Source organism: Cyprinodon variegatus, unplaced genomic scaffold (assembly GCF_000732505.1).
Source record: "Cyprinodon variegatus isolate N-32 unplaced genomic scaffold, C_variegatus-1.0 Scaffold349, whole genome shotgun sequence".
Lineage (NCBI taxonomy): Eukaryota > Metazoa > Chordata > Actinopteri > Cyprinodontiformes > Cyprinodontidae > Cyprinodon > Cyprinodon variegatus.
The window spans coordinates 659966-671244 of record NW_015150802.1 but is presented as its reverse complement, the minus strand read 5'-3'; the positions used below and the strand labels follow the sequence as shown (position 1 = coordinate 671244).

At 37.9% G+C, this 11279-nt stretch overlaps 1 protein-coding gene across 1 annotated transcript in view; it reads right to left on the bottom strand.

Annotated features, from left to right (window-relative positions):
- neil3 (nei-like DNA glycosylase 3) overlaps positions 1–11279 on the bottom strand; it is a 23735-nt gene that overhangs the window by 9534 nt on the left and 2922 nt on the right. Inside the window, exons 3-6 of the mRNA XM_015385829.1 lie at positions 2457–2591; positions 1873–2086; positions 999–1073; positions 726–892 (exon numbers count right to left, since the gene is read on the bottom strand). Of these exons, the coding sequence (XP_015241315.1) occupies positions 726–892; positions 999–1073; positions 1873–2086; positions 2457–2591 (591 nt within the window). The remainder of the gene's footprint in view (positions 1–725; positions 893–998; positions 1074–1872; positions 2087–2456; positions 2592–11279) is intronic.

Below are 11279 nucleotides of genomic sequence, written 5' to 3'. Positions count from 1 at the left end.
TTAATGCATCATTACCTGCTTCTGTTGGATCCTCTATTTCATCTTAATGCGATTTCTATCCTTATTTTGGATTTCTTCAATACTAAACTTTTATTCAAAATTCATTTTTACATTTTTGTCTGTTTCTGGTTGGGACTGTTTCCTTAGTTCTGCATTTTAAAATGATCTTTTTAGTGCATTCATTCGATTCATTTTCACTCTACTTACTTAACATCTCATCAGGTTGAATTTTTATGTTGTTGGTGGCTTGATAGTTTCTGCTATTTTAATGATACTTATAAATCTATTTACTGATTAAATGTCTACTCTTGCATTGCTGAGAAAACTTTTAGTCAACTTTTAGTTTCTTACAATTCCATCTCAAATAATTGCATTCTTTGCTGATATATATTTTTATTTAACCTTTAAGAGAACAACAAATACTTAATCCCATCATTAAAGACAGTCAATAACTTTAAAGCCAGGCTATTTATTCTTGAAATGCATTATTACATTTCTGAAACATCAACTGCACCTGTTCAATTGAATTTTTTATTATTTTGCTGCACTCTGAAATATGGATTTGTGTTGGACAGAAGAAGCAAGGTATTACCGCGATTTAACCTCACTGTAAACTCAAAAAGAAAAGAAAAACAACCAACTCTGCAAACCTTTAAAGTCGCTTTACAGGAATGCAAAGCAAGAGTTTCTCTGTCAAAGTGCCAGAAGCCTACAAGGACCCTTACCTGACGTCAACGCAGGTGGGATCTCCTTTTTGACAGCGCTCACAGAAGTAAGTCATCCTGCCGTTGTCTCCAAGACGACAGACTGTAATAACATGGGAGCACTGGCCACAGTTGGGACGCTTGTAGACTTTGTAATGTTTGGAGAGAGGAGAGCCAGATTTGCGACACTGACAGAAAAAAACAGAAACAATTTTTTTTGTTTGTTTGTTTTAAAGAAACTATCCCATCCTTTATGCTTATTAAAGCTTTTAATATACTGTGAAAATGACTGACCTTGTAAAACAGAAGAGTAAAATCTCGAGTCATCTTGACCAAATGGTGGATTTGCACATCTGTCAACTGTTGAACCTAGAAATGAAATGTTTGCAGAGCAGCCACAGCCGTAAGGCAAAAACGACTCTTCATCGAAAAGAGCAAAGAGTTCATTGGAAGTCAGCAAAGCTACACCACAAGCATACAATCAACAAAAAAAGCTCAAGATATGGTTAAAGCCAGAGGTGAATGATTTAAAAGATTAATATTGCATGCTGTATATTTATGGGGATTGCAGCAGCAAATTCACGACTTCAGATCAGACAGAGAAAAAATATTATTTTTTATTTATTTTTTTGCTCTTTTGGGGACTTGGAGGCTTAATAATGGAGGCGAAGCTTATAAACATTAGGCAGCCCCATGGGAAGAAGGGGCTAAAAGTCCAAGATTAATGTTTTGGTCCAGCGTGTTAAAACACTCGAAGGGGGGGGAGGGGAGACAGCCTTGAGAAAACAAAACCTCAAATAATAATTGAGTATTAAAAGTATTCACGCCACGGAGCGTCTCATCAGAAATAGAGAGGTCAATAGTTTTCTCAATCAAGAAAACAACTTCATTAATGTTTATTTCATAAATCTAGGAAAGTAAGCAGAAGCAGAAGCTCTACATCTCGGAAGCAATATGCATTCAAAGAGCACAAAAAGAAAAGGAATATATATGTGCCGCAGTGCGCTTGTTTGTCTTATCCCCTTTTCACCTTCCTCATTTCCATGCAGCACTCAGAAATACTTGAGCTTCAACTATTTTTTTCCCTGTGAGTGTTGTCTTGCATTTTTTTCCTCCCTTCCTCATATTTTATTCCTCTGCTGAACACAATCCATCATCTTTTCCATACCTTCACGGCTGGGTGGAGGCCCGAGTCAAACAGGGCTTCGTTTTTAATGATGTTGCCTACTCCCGGCATGACGGCTTGGTCTAGGAGAACGTCGCAGAGCATCCTGGTTGCCTGGGTCCTCACTGCCTCCTCAGAGCGCGAGAAGCTGAACTTGGGGGAGCACAGATCCAGACTCTCCATGGCCCTGACCTTCTGCTCACAATCCTCCGTCAACCTGCAGGAACACAGTTTTCAAAGTACCTGGAGGATTGAGAAAATACATGGCTGCAGTTTTCGCTCTAGGTCAACTGCAGCTCTGCTGAGGTTATACATTTCCAAATTGTTTCAGATTCTTTATTATTATCCAGAAGACCATAGGTGAGACTTTCAGATGCTACAAATTATTGTCTGGCTTGCTTTAGAGCATAACACATAAAATACTATGATAAGGACAAATGCTGAGTAAAGACAGCATTTTTCATGCAACAATAGCCGCTGTCTTCAGAACCAGCCTAATGTAGGACATACTCACTAAATCAGAAGAATACCCCAAGGTGAACTTGTGTCACCTCAATCTATCTTGCGTTGGCTGTTGTCCCCATTACCTTATTTCTACTGTGCTGTCAAAGAAGGCCACAGTGTCGTTGGTAAGGCGTATTTCCAACACTGCCGCAGAGCCCGCTGTAACCTTCCTCTGAGCAGGATTTATACGGATCGATCCGTTCATGCCGAAGTGGATTCTAGATGTTGAGGGTCATAAAGACAGAAAAGAAAAAAAATTAAGTGCATTTGAAATCTGATTTCATATTTGTATTTGACAAGATAAAAAAAATGTGGTTCGTAGGATTTAGGTCCAAATGAAGAAAATGAGGAAGCGCAATCAGGTTAAAGACGACAATCGTTTCTTTATTCTCAAGGATGTTGTGTCCCCATCCCACACTGGAGGCTTCAGTATCTCTTTCTCTAAAAATAAATGTCAGGTGTGTCCAACCAGGACAGTAGAGCCCATCCAACTGAGCCCATCTTGCACATTATTAGGAAGTAAAGCTGTAATGTATGACAGTTTAACAACAGCATCCCACAAACTTTGACTTTCCTGCGACTATATTAGCACTGTGCTTATACACTGATATTGCAGGGAATACAGTGATTTAATACATTGTGCAGCATCATTTTGAATAACATCCAATCCTAAAATGATTGGATGCAATTAACAGACATTCCTACCTGACTTCACAAACGGTTTCATCTAAACTTAGGGCTATTTATTACACTATTGCTTTTCTTTTAAGGAAGGACTGACAGAAGACCATGAGAAAAATGGACGCGATTGTGGAGCAATGTGTTGACACTGTTATGGACCCAAGGATGCATTTTGGACAAACGGGGAGGTATGACTAGCCTGGGTGCCATTCCGAACTTAGTCCCGCCCACAAGGTTGAGGTCGGGAAGTTCGGTCTGGCATTGCTCCATAGTAGCGCGAGTATTATCGCCCACTCTCTGGCGATCCAATCAAATTGTCAGGGCGGGCTTTATACGATGATGGACAGATAATCAACAGTAACGTAATCAACCACGTGACCAAAGCGCGCTTGGGTGACAACAACAATGGCTGCCACTGGAGAGTTTAGGTGAGTAGATTCTGCTACTAGGTCTGTTCTAGAAGATATCGACAGCAAATTAATTTTAAAAGAGGAACAGAGAAACGCGATCAAGGCTCATTTTCTTATTCTAGGCGTGGAACTGCACGATTTTTGTTGACAACAACTATGCGTGGCTTAACATACGTCACGCACTCCGTTGCTCTTATTGGTTGTAGGTCTATCCAATTGAGTGCAGAGCATTTTTTTTCCTGGTTCGTTTGAAACACGCCCCATAATCACAGCTCTATGGAGCAGTATCAGACTCATATTCTGACTAGAATTGAGTAGGACTACGTCAGGCTAAGGTATGACTAAAGCCTTAGCCAAATCCTTACTTTTTCTATGTGGTTTATAGCTGGTTTGATTGATTTTTCATTATCTTATTAAAATAATCAAATAAATATAATCATTTTAGTTGTATGTATCTTTATAGCACTCAAATAATTAAATAAAAACTGTACTTCTGCATATTTTCCCAGATTTGTTGGAATCCTGTTGTACTTTTCATTAATCATTAATCTGAACTAGGGCTTAAACAATAAATTGGATTAATCGTAATCAATCGGTTATTGAAATAATTGTCAATTTAATCATTAATTAATCGTTAACTGGACTATAGAGACTCTAAAATGTGCCTCTAGCTGACAGAGGAACCCACTTAAAGGAGTAATTTTGACAAGATTGTAAAAAGAAATATATATACATTTTGCATTTAAGATAAAATAAACCTTTTTGTCTGTCGATATGCTCTATCCAGAATTCCTTAAGTGCAAAAGTTTGAGTTCTGTAAAAAGTCTTCTTTAAGAAACCTTTAATTATCCCATTATTAATCAAAAAGATAATCTACAGATTTATCAATTTGCTTAATAGGTTTTACTTGCAGCCCTAATCTGAGCAACTAAATATACCTTTCAGACATAAGCAAACATAATCAATTTAAAAAACAAACAATACCTGAAACAACAATTACCAATAACAAATGTTCATCATTGCTGCAAATAAGCACAGAGAACAAACATTACATTGGAACTATGGCATTCACCAAATAGTTCCACAGCAAACATTTAACTCCTATTAAAAATATGTTATTAACACCTTAAGCCTTTCAAGGATTCATACAAGGTCACTATTTTAAACCACTTAACAAAAGCACAAAGCAAGGTAAAGTGGGAAATAGAAAACTGTAAAAGCTTTGGAATCATTTATATTTCTGAAAAGCTTGCTTGTTAGAGTGAAAAACTACTTTAAACAACAGAGAGTATTATAAATTGCTTTTGCACACTGCAAGGAACAGACTATGTAGGCCGAAAACCTTCTGACTTTTCCCAGATGCAGCTTGGAGCGAGGTCTTCAAGAAAAGGATATAAAATTGGAAGAGTTGTTCCCTAAAAATAAAAAAAGCACCTCCAAAGAGTAGATTGCTTGATGCGTGCCTCAATTACAACAACTTTCACTGGCCCTGAAAGCACCTCATTTAAACATGCTTGATGTTGGAGGAGAGCACAAAAGCTTTTTTAAAAGACAGCGTGGCGTTGCTCTGGAAGGGGGGAAATGGTTCAAATGAAGGAAATTCAGTGCTATTGCTGCTACTTGTGAGAGTGGGTCATCCGCAAAGATCATAGCAACAATCAAAAACTAAATCCTGGGAGAAGTGAGGAAAACTAATGGTAAAAAGTTCAAACCTAATGTATTTTACAACTGCAAAAAAAACTATTTCATTCAAAAACACAAAACAGGAAAATGATTATTTTTATTACCATATTTAAGTTGCTACTTTTTTCTCACACTTTGAACCATGCAGCTTATAAGAAGGTGCAGCTTTTCTGTGGAATTTACTAATGGCCAGAGGGGGAAGTCCAAGTTGGAAATCAAAGAATAAGGGGCTAATTTTCATGTAGCAAAAAACATGCTAGGAGCAGACACGACAGAGAACAAATATCCTGAATTTAAACATTTTGACATTTATTTTCTTCATTAAAGCTGTCGAAAAAATAAGGAGACAGGGCTCAGCTCTTACAGAGCTGAAATAAAGAGCTGAAGAAGCCCCATTCTTTCAGTGGAAGCTATTACTGCTGCAAAGCTAACAAGCTAACTTGAGCTAGCATTCCTCTTTGTCCCTACTTTAGGGTCTATATGTAGAGCTCCCCCTATAGGTTTGGTTGGAGATAGTTCACTAGATAGCAGATGCTTATATGTGTGGCTTATATATGTACGTTTCTGGTTTTTTCAAAAAAAATTTAGCGGGCAGTGGGCAAACACGGCACTTTTTTGGTAAAACTTTTTAAGAAAGAGACTAGAACAAAATTGCTTTAATTGCTTCTTAATGGAGGTTAGGTGAGAATGCAAGATGAAGACCCAAACGCAAATTAAAAAAAGGTTTTTATTAGTTTTCCACCAATGCTTCTGTAGCTTTGAGTGACAGCTTTTTAACTCCTTTCTTTTCTAGAAGTCTACTCATATCTGATCAAATGAATAGCAAACATTTAATGTCATATTTTCATGTTTTTTTTTGTTTTTTTTATGATTATTTTCCTAGCTTGTTTCAGAGCTTGAAATACCTTGTCATTGAATTACATTCACCTCCCAGGGGCTGATTAAAATAATAATAGGTTTTGAAAGTTTGTATATAATTTTTCATTATTAAACATAAGGGAGAGAGGGGAAAAAAAGCCCCCAAAGTAATGTACTTAAATAAAAGGTTGGATTTTTCTCTTTTTTGCATTTGGGTTCTATGTTGTTTAAAAAAAGATCGGCCAGATCTTAAACAGGGATGCCAATAATGGTGGAGAACTCTGAATCAGAGATTAGATATCCAAGCCCAATCCAGTCCTACCCAAGGTTAACATTACATTCATTTTTCTTTTTATTTAACTTTTGTTTTTACAGACAGTCTCACTGAGATCCAAAATCTTATTTTCAAGAGACCTGTTTGATCAAATCGAACACCAAAATGCATGAACAATACAAAATAATAAAAAGAAATCATTGATCACAATTAAATAAAATTAAAAGGTTGACCTAAAAAAGGAGCAAGTTGCATATGAGATTTTATGCCTTTAAAGATATTTAAATTGTTCCAGAGGAATCAAAACAGACAATTTCAGTTCCAGCTTTAGAATATTCCCCATTAATTGGGGCATAATACAAAAATGCCCATTACAAGTTTGGACTGTACACATATCACACTGAAGGAAAGGAAACCCTGAGAGCCACGTTTGTAGCTAAATTGTCTCAGTCACAGGGCTAGGTAAGGCGGTAGAAATCCAGAACAGCTTTATAGATGAAAACGTACCAATAAATGAGTTTACAGATGGAAAGCGATGGCCAGTTCACCCTAGAACATATATAACAGCGGTGAAGAGAGACATACCCTGTTATGAACCTCCATGAAACATAACATCCAACACATGCTGAGAAATGACAGGTCCATTTATATATAAACAACATCACAGTAATCCAACAGAGGCAGGAAAGTCATTAAAACAAAATGCTTCCTTGCACCAACGGACAAAAACAAGATATTTTTCTAAAGAAAAATCAGAGCTTTATTGTTGAATTTCTGCACAACATGTTCCATATGTGATTTAAAGGAGACCACATGGTCAAGGTAGTTATGTTTCAACATTTTCTATTTGCGAACCCGTTGATGTTTCTGTAAAAGTAAAGGCTTTTGTAATTTTCTTCTGCTTTGTAAACAGCACAGCTTTTATTTTACCAGCATATAGATAAGAAGTAGAATCAGATTAAACAACTTAGACTAAACAGGATCTAATGCAGACTGCAGACATCCAAGCCCAGCAGTAAGACTTTGTTTTTTTTTAATAGCAGTAAACTACTGAACAAAATGTCTTTTTGTGTATACTCTGTGTGTACAAATTGATAATAAAGTCTGTCTAAAGGCCAATTTATTCTTCTGACACATAGCCTCTGCAACCGTCAAATCTGTTCCCCGCACAGAGGTTCTGCAACCGTCGTTGTGCACCTAGAAAAAAAATCCTGACTATGCGTCGGACGGTCGCAAACCCGTGCAGACCTCAAGTGGAAGTGCGCAGACAAAAAGCTGCTGTGATTGGTGCTTGGTATCCCTTTCCGGATGTCTGTGTGGTCGTCCTTCTCGATTCGGTGCCAGGGCACGCCATCTTTAAAAACCGAGGAACAATGGACAACTATGACGAAAGGTTAATCGAGGAGGTTCAGAAGTACAAACACTTGTACGATGCCTCAGACAAATTATTTCAATAAATAAATATATCCTCTTCGATGTCTAGCAACTCTATCTCCATGACCGTGATATCTTGCAGATGCGCCATTGTTGTCTTGGAAGATAAACACTCCTGCTGGAGCCGCCAAAGTTCTCGAGAGCTCTCGAATAGGCTCCCTGATATATACGGCTTTTATATTTTATGTTCTTTGACAATCATACAAGTTTTGTATCACAAATGAAGCACTCTTATTACCTACGCACTCTCATTATCTAAGTTTCTGTTTCCTTGAGAGCATGATATAATTTCTTTTTGTACTCACGAGCTCTCGGTGCCATGCTCTGACCATGATGTAATAATGGTTTTGGTTTCGGCTGTCCATGAGCCCTAGGTGAGTTCGGGGGGTGCCCATTCCATATTTTGGTTTCTGTAATCATGCGCTCCAGGTGTGAGAGGGAGCGATCACTTTTCCTGATTGGGTCAAAGATTTTCCTTTGAGGTTTGGCATAAATGACGGATGGAGGTTGGGACTGGCTGGGTCTGCTAGGGTTGCGTATGGACGCCTAGCTGTGCGGTTTGCTGCCCTGCCGGGATCAACCGGCCCTCCGATCCTTGTGTCACGGTAGGGGGACAATATAAATTGTATTGAGACAATATAATTTGTATTAAGCACCGTGCCTTGATTGATGTGCTTGCTTTGCTGTTTTCTGTGGCGGAATAAAACGACACATTTTAATTCTAGCAGAAACAGTTTGTGTGTTCTGTGTGTCATCTTTATTACCGACTCATCCTGATCCTGTCAAAATTTCCTAATGCACTCCCCCTTGCGCTTTGGCAGGAAACTGCTGTGCGTCCCTAGAAATTCCAGACCGATGGTGCAGAAGCATACCAGCAAAACTAGTTTGCGGCGCAGAAGTATAATCTGCCCATAAGTCTACACTGTCATCAGCATAAAAATCTGTACAAGCATCAGCAACATTTTTACTTACATTGAAATGTAACGTTTGTTAAAGGCTAATGATAAGGAACTGACTATATAGATGTAGAAAGGTGTTACCAGAAGAGGGTTCGTTGAGGAGCCCGAGGTGTGAATAATCACAGAGACAAAAATAAGGTTTAACTAGTTTTGTATTAAAGTGGCCAAAGACAAAAAAACAAACAAAAAAAAAACACACAAACATTAATAACAAAACAGTATTTGATTAATTGTCCCCAAGGTTCAGTTAGGTTAGATTGTTTAGTGTTCATAAGCGCAAAGTCCATACGCTATGGTAATCCAGGGTTGAGAATAGAATAGTTTTTATCCTTATAGGAAAGAGAGTCTGTATCCTACCGCACAGGTAGAGGTCTTAGCTCGCCATCTTCAGTTAAATTAGAAAAAAGAAAAAGTTGTTGTGAACCAGGTTGTAGTGAGGGTGATGTCCTTTTTCTGGCATAAAAAAAAACCTGACCGTTGAAGGGATGACACAAGTTGATCTCTGTCTGTGTAGTGGTATTATTGCAAGACAACATGAGCGGTTTGGCCCAAGTTGTGAGAGAGAAGCGAGTCCAAAAGACAGGTTATAATATTAGATCTTTAGGAAGATCCAGTAACTTTTTTGAGACGAGACGCCAACAGAGCATGCAACAGCCACAGGTGGGGAATGGAGGAGGGAGTGGCACTCTGACTCCGCAGGTAAATAGAGTTGGGGTGATGTCGCACAGGGCGTGGCCCGTCAAATTAAAAGGACTTAGGAGCTGAGGGCTACATTTACATACATTGAAAAAAAGGGTTGGACCTAAACTGGAGCCCTGTGGCACACCTTTTCTGATTTCTATTCACACGCTGACGGTGGCAAGATTTTATGGGTAGCTGGGGCTAAAATCTTTTAGCCCCAGCTACCCACAAGCGAGACTTTCAGAAGTGAGGTTGCTATCTATCAACCCTACCAGGTCAACTGACCACCAACGCGGACAAGGTAGGTGAAGTGTCTTGCCCAGCGACACAATGACAGACAAATGGGGTAGGGGATTTGAACTAACAACCCCCAATACAGAAAATACCCAACCACATAAGACACCTTCCTGGCAGAAAACCTTAAAGTGGACATTCTAAATAGGAATACAAGTTTTATGTTTCTTTTTTCTGCTTATTTGTTTTTAAACATGCTAAAATAAAGGATAGCTCTATTAGGATAACGGTAACATGCAAACATATTATAACCATCTATAGTTAATTAAGGCACTAAAAGAAAAAAAAAAAAAACAGCATTCTCATTTAGAATTAATAATTTACTTCCATGGCCAATCATCATTTTGGGGTAATTCATTGCTGCTTCGACAAGGAAGGAATATTTCACCAAGTTGTTAACAAAATAAATAACAGGCCATACTATAGCTGAACCCTAACTCAGATTTATCTGTGCATGGTGGGGACACTATCACTCACAGCCAGAGGAGGGTGCCAAACACAAAGCAGAAAAATAATAAAAAAATGGGTCAGATCATTAAGAGCAGAGGAAGAAAAACAACAAGATTGTTTTAAAGAAAGTAGTAGATCTGTTGTCATGTCGGTATGAAAAACATTTCTGGCAGGAAGAACAAGGACAGAACATGTGCAATGATATTCTGATGATAAATTCCCCTAATCTTTTCTTTTTTCAGTTATTTTCTTCTCCTCTAAGTAGTGGATAACCAATGTAGTTTTCTCACTGAGCTAAAAAAGTTGCAAGTGCTTTTCTGTGAAATCAAAGCAGCTCAGATATAGAAGCAGAAAAGCATGTAAAGCGCTTGAAGAAGAAAGCTGTACTGAACAAAAGCAACAAAACAAAGGCAATGATTCTAAAGGTGCTGTGAAACAACACGGTTATATTTATGACCTGTTAGAAGGACAATTGTAGCACTAATGGGGAATAAACCATTTGCAACCTTTGCAGACTGAGCTTTCAATAAGGGATCTGATGCAGGAACCGACACACTGACTGATTCTCAGGTGTTAAAGTAGAAATGCTTCATTTTGTCATGAGTTTCTGTGGGTAGGATGAAAAATCTTGCACTTTAATTTTTTTTATCTATGTTTAATGGGTTGTTTCATCTTTCACATGTTTTTCTTTAAAGCGACACAGTTTTAGTCATTTTGAAATGTTTGGAGGAATGAAAATGTTGAAAAGGTAACTTGCTGTCATTTATTTTATGTATGGAGTTTGAACACCTCCCAGTGTTTGTAGACTCTGTAAATTAATGACTAAATCTTACAATAAATACAGAACAGTCACTGCTTGCATATAGTGCATTCTAAGTATTGACAACTCATGAGTCTTTTTTGTATAACCAAACACTTCGATTCATTTTACTGAGAAATGATGTAACAGACTAAGACAAAGTGGTGCTTCGTTTTGAACTGGAGGGAAATTATTTCAAGGTGTTCAAATTTTTTCTACTATAAAAATATTGAAGAGAGGGGACATGATTTTGATTTCAGGCCACCTCAGTCAACGCAGAGAGGAATCCTAATACATCTTTATGTTCTTTGGGATATGTCTCCACCAGGTTTGCATTATCTAAAGACAGAATTGGATTTAGTTTTTACATATGCATATATATA